Source organism: Prosopis cineraria, unplaced genomic scaffold, assembly GCF_029017545.1.
Source record: "Prosopis cineraria cultivar Desert tree isolate PC_DT_omini unplaced genomic scaffold, ASM2901754v1 PC1435, whole genome shotgun sequence".
NCBI classification, from domain to species: domain Eukaryota; kingdom Viridiplantae; phylum Streptophyta; class Magnoliopsida; order Fabales; family Fabaceae; genus Prosopis; species Prosopis cineraria.
The window spans coordinates 25,684-31,683 of NW_026556760.1; the positions used below are offsets into that span (position 1 = coordinate 25,684).

The window sequence follows — 6,000 nt, forward strand, 5'->3', positions numbered from 1 at the left end:
TATTATTAACGAAGGGGGTACGAATTCTAGGAGCAAAAAATAGTTTAAATAACATATTATTAAAGTATTAATATTAATAATTTATTACTCCCTCTATTCAAATTATAATATACTTTTAAATAAAATTTCATATACTAATAAATCTCATTAAATACACTTAACAACCTTATATTTTCAAAACAAAAAATATAAACTTTTCAAAATACCCATCATTTAATATATTGAAAAGAGAAGAGATGGAAATTAATTATAGAGAGAAAGGGTAATATTGAAATTGGTGTATTTAATGAAATCTTAATCTACCCAAAATATCTTATATTTTAAAACAAAGAAACTTCTGAAGAAGTGCCCTATAATTTGAGATAGAGGGAGTACTTAATAATTTAAATATTTTATTATTTAAAAATTTTCACACACAATTTACATGGCAACTCTTTTGATGTACAACTTTATGAAGGAGGACTTGTTAATTTTAAAGATAGACTTATACTTTATCATACTATTAATTTACAAATCACCTATAAATGTTAGAAAAACTAGTTGAGTTGTTAATATTTAAAAGATGATTTATAAATTTTGTATGAATATTTATAAATAATAATATTTAAACTTTTAAATAATTAAATATTTAAACAAATTTTAGTAAATTAAATATGATATTTTTAATTACTTATCTATCTTTCTAGCATTGATGATTCAATAGTCACACAGAAATCGGTCAAAGCGATTGACTAAAATAATATTTTAATATTTTATATGGGTAATAAATAAGATTAGTCAATTCAAATTTATTCATAATTTAAGAACTTAATCTGTATTAATTTTCTTATAAATTCTTTTTATACAACTTTTTGAGTCTTTTTTGTAATTCTCTAGATCCTTTGTTTGTCATTTTTTGGGCCAACTAATAGTCAAATCAAAAGATGTTTAACATAGAGATAATATTGCTCATTAAAAAAAAATTATTTAGTGGAGAAATTGCCGCACTTTTCACTATAAAATGTCCAATGCTTTTAAAAAAAATTTAGGAATAAATTAGGTCTTTAACCCAAATAATATTGAATTACCTAGTTTCACCCTCTCTGTTTTTTGAATCTTTTCTGTCAGTGCCATAAATACCTCTTATGAGAACTGCTTGATATGTAACATTTTCAGGGACTCATGACCATTTCTCTGCTCATTGAAAGCTAATGACATATATTATTTCCAAGTTATATAAGTTCCCTCATGATTCAGAATTAACAGCAATATGATATAAAAAATAAAATTGAAAAGTGGTTTGTTCCCATTATAAGCATGCTTGATACGTGGCATTTTTAGCGAACTTTTGGCTTTAGCTTTGCTCATTGAAAGCCAGTAGCATGCTGCCTTTGTAACTGTAAAAAGCAATATAGATGCCAAAAAAAAAAAAGTGACAGTAAGACTTGGTCCATGTTCATGATTGGGTATGTAAGTTTTGTGAAACAAGAAATGAAGAACAACAAATGCAACTTATCTCGTTACAAAAAAAATCCAAACTCTTCATATTTATGAGAGACTGGACAAATGTAGGGAATAAGCTAAGAAAGCTGGAGAACCATCATGATAAAATGGTTCAAATTACACCAATCCTGTTATGGACAGATATTTCTCATGTTATTCTGTCAAATGATCAAAGAATGCTGCCAAGTCTTGTATACCTTTATGATTAACAAATATCATTCATCAAACGAACACAGATGACATATATAACAAGCTGCAATAAATTGTGCAGATCAAATTTGACAGAACCAATATATGATAAAACTTAAAAATTGAAACATCAAGCCATAATTGAAATTTTAAACAATAATTTAAAGCAACCATAGAAGCAATCCCATTTATTGATAAGAAATCGCATCAATGGAAATAAGCACAACTGGCTGTTGAAAGGAATATATATATATATATATATATATTACAGAAGCACTGAGGTTAAGCAAATTCTAGAAGTTCACCTATATCTGCTGCAGGCAAGATCTAGTCATAAGATGTAAACAAATGCTATGACCACAAGGGAATACCAACATTGTGATGTGCAAGCCTGCAAGGTCAAAAATGAAAAAGAAACAATAAATAATATTTGTTGATGAATATTAAAATATTTAGTTGTCTCTAAATTTCAAGGCTCACCTTTTGATTCTATGCATGTAACATCTCCCTCAAGAATCATAGTGTTGGTCATTAATCTTTATAGTAGGAGTATGAGCAATCTTGGACAAGTGCTTTCCTCTCTGATAATGACATCTCTCTCTTAATTCAGGACAGCGAGAGATATGCATAACAAATGAGAGGATGGCAGATCATCTTCTGGCAAAGATTCAAGGTTTGGACAATCATGGATGTAGAGTGCTTCTAGAGAAGCAAGGTGTTGAATCCCTTTTCCATCCAAGAATTTAAGATTAGGGACATTCCGTATGTAGACACGCACAAGAGAAGTTGGCAGTAACTGTTTCTTCAGTAAATTGTGGAGAATACCTTCACCTTCATCACCTCTAAACCAAAATTCTAAGAGAGAAGCCATCCGTTGGAAACCCCAATCCTCTATGGACATAGATGATAGTCCCTTGCAATCATCAACCAAAATTGATCGCAAGTTAGAAGGTAAACCATGTTGAGGCAGCAAGTTAAAATTCGGAAGCGAGAAAGATTAAACTTTTGAAGGGCACCAAGGAATCAATTTTCACTTCTGCCATTGATCTAAGACTTTTGCAATCAAAGGCACCAAAAGATTCTAAGGTAAGAGCAGATCCCCCAAATTGTGTAAACATGTCCAGATTAAGACAACCATCAAAATAAAGATGTTTCAGCCTTGGAAAACAACTTAAGGAAAAAGGATGTTAAGGAATGACAACTATTTTATTTCCAAATGTTCGAGTGCGTGTAGTTTTTGCCAAGATTCCAGGGGTCGGAATTCTAATTTCTTACAGTCCCAAATTTCAAGACGTCGCAGTGAAGTGGGCAGGCCATTTATTGGGAAGGACTTCACAAATTGAATATTTATGGATAACAAGTCTTGAAGATAATGGCTACTCGGTTTCAATCTTGGCAAAAAGACTGCAAGCTGTAACCAACACCTCAATTCGGAGACATTTAGTGAGACCGGAGAATCATTATCAAGAGTCCTCACACAGCCTTGTTCCCCTAGTCAATATTTAATTCCTCAATAGATGTAATACATTGCCTCAATAGATGTAATCCATTGCAAAGCTGATGATTTTACCTTCAATTGATTGCACTTTAATATGTCAACCTTTGTCAATGAAGGAAGATTGTCGGGAATGTCTCCCTTCAACATAGGACAATCCTATAAATACAAATGTTTAAGACAAGGAATGGAAATTTGGTACCTTCACCTTCAAATGGTATCCATTCCTCCCAAACTGGCATCTTCTCAAATCTTAGACTTTTCAAAATCCGAAATGGCTGAAATGAAGAGGACTCTATTTTACTGCAATAAAACTCATGACTAGCTGTGTGTAGTAATGTTATTCCTTTAATCAAGAGCTCTTTGAGAGAAGGTAGTTGTCCAAATGGTGGAAGTGATAAGCAATAGTTGCAATCACTTATAGATAAAAAGGTAATATTTGTAAATGAAGAATTTCCCACCCAATTTGGAAAGCTAGTACCACCATAATGGTTAACGGTCAATCTTTGTAAATTTCTTGAAGGTTGCAGCGTGTCAAGTACATCTTTTACAACTTGTGAATCCTGAGTATCACAGTCCCATTCCAACACTAACTCCTCAATTTTTTCTCTCCTCTTCAAGTTCACCACATAAGCATCCATGCAATCAACGACCTTCTGTAGCTAATGGAAAGCCTACCTTGTAGATGAGGGAGTTTTCTTAACTCCTTAATCCCCAACCATCCTTCTGTTTTCCCACCACAAAAGTACTCAAATTATAAAGATTTTGAAGTTTGCTAATTTGTGTTGGCATCTCCTTCAAAGCAATGCCACTAATGTCCAGATGGCGTAGATTAATAAGCTTCTCTATCTTTCCAGGCAAGTCATTGAAAGACAAACAATACGATAAAAGCAAGGTTTGCAAGTTGTAGGGTGTAAAGCTTGAATTAGGCAACCGAGTGATTGAGGTGTAGGAAAGGTCCAAATATCGCAAATGCCGCAAGTTGCCAATTGAATTAGGCAGCTCAGTGATACTGTAATACCCTGACAATGACAGTGCTCTTAAACATTTTAGTTTTGAAAACAAATCAGGTGGCACCTTTTGGGCAAAAAAACAAAAGATCCCATATTTAGTTGGTAATGTGACAAAAGAGTCCTCAAACACTTTAAATGATAAAAGCTCTCAAACTTTTTAAGTCATCAGATCGTTGTTTGGGATACGATAAATGGCGAACAGATTTTGGGATTTCATTGCCTTCAAACCAAAGACAACTCCTACCAGATACAAATTTGGCTAAATCATTGATGAGATCATGCGTGACAAACTTTCTTGGATCACCTTCATATTGCTGAAAGAAAGACCTAGACAACAATTCATTAAAGCAGTCACTTGCCTGTGTCTCCAATGCTTTCTCCCCATGGGAGTATTGCTGTAAATCCTTCAGCCATCCATAACAAGGTCAATTGCTTTTTATCTAACAAAAGGTCTTTCGGAAATATTGAACAATAGGCAAAACATTTCTTCAAATGTGAAGGAAGATAAAGATAACTCAAACACGAAGCAGGTAGAACATCATCATTTGGTAAGTCCCACAGGTTGCTATTTAGAATTTTATTCCACTCCCCTGCATCCTCTTTCAACGCAAAAGACCTCCAATTGTTTTGGCAGCTATTGGTAGACCACCACGTTTTCTTGCAATTTTCTTACCAATTGCTTCTAACACTGTATATTTGTTGGGATCTTCATTTCTAAGAGCATGCTTGGCAAGTAAATGCCAACAATTTTCATTTGAGAGAGGAGTCAAGTTATATACAGGAAACGTACGTGTGATTTCAGCAACTCTTTGTTGGCGAGTTGTTACAATGATCTTGCTGCCCCTTCTTCCACAGCGAAAAGGAGTTACCAGATCATCCCAATCACTATATTTATCATTCCATATGTCATCCACACAAGAAGAAATTTTTTATTGGTCAAGCAATTTTTCAGTTCAACCCGAAGTAAGTCTAAATTTTTATTGTGATAGACTTTTGAAGTGACAGATTCAACCAGATTCTTGGTAACATCAAAAACATTAAAATTGTTTGAAACACAAGCCCAGCCTTCAAATCGAAATGTTGTCCCACTTCCTTGTCATTGTAAAGGAGTTGTGCAAGGGTTGTTTTCCCCACACCACCCATTCCCCAAATAGTGATCACTCCTATATCATGTCCTTTGCATCTTCATTAAACAACAGCATGTTCAAAAGTTTTTCCTTATCATCCTCTCTGCAACCACAGCAGATTCATTTACCAATGATGTTGTAGCTCTTTTAATTCCCCTTGAGCTAACACTTTGCAAACCAAGGATATCCTTCTGCTTGGCAAAGTGTTCAAGCCTACTTGATATTGCTTCGAGCTTGGAGTTCATCCCCTAGTAAAATTTTCCAAAAGAAGAAGAAAAGAAGGAGTGCACCTTATTCTCGACGTTTTTGAGAATCTTGTTCCAACTTACTTCTCAGGAAGTCAGTGTTGATTTCATCAAATAAATCCTCTGCATCGAAAACAGCATCTTTCAACTCTTCAAGCCATTCTTTGACTGAACCATTGGTGACTTGCTTCTCCTCTGCATCGTTAAGAACTACTTCAAGCATCAATAGAGTTACCTCAGCCCACCTGAGAGAGAGACTTCAACTTTCTATTTCTCAAGAAATCTCGAAACTCGTTTGAGGTGATTCTATCTATCAAATTTTCACAGAAGCAGAGAGAAATGCTGGCCTCACCAGAGCTGCAGCCATGCCTTCTCTTGTTAACAACTCAATTGCATTGTGAGAATATTAAGAGTTTGAATTGTAGGAAATAAGTTTAAGCAGGTTGATA

At 34.0% G+C, this 6,000-nt stretch overlaps 1 protein-coding gene across 1 annotated transcript; it reads right to left on the reverse strand.

The window, feature by feature from the left end:
- Window positions 1–4,781: 4,781 nt before the first annotated feature.
- On the reverse strand, window positions 4,782–5,774 carry LOC129300111 (putative disease resistance RPP13-like protein 1). The gene is given in 4 exon segments (XM_054938644.1): window positions 4,782–5,092; window positions 5,095–5,244; window positions 5,247–5,342; window positions 5,636–5,774. Coding segments are annotated over 4 exon segments (696 nt in total).
- Window positions 5,775–6,000: the final 226 nt, after the last annotated feature.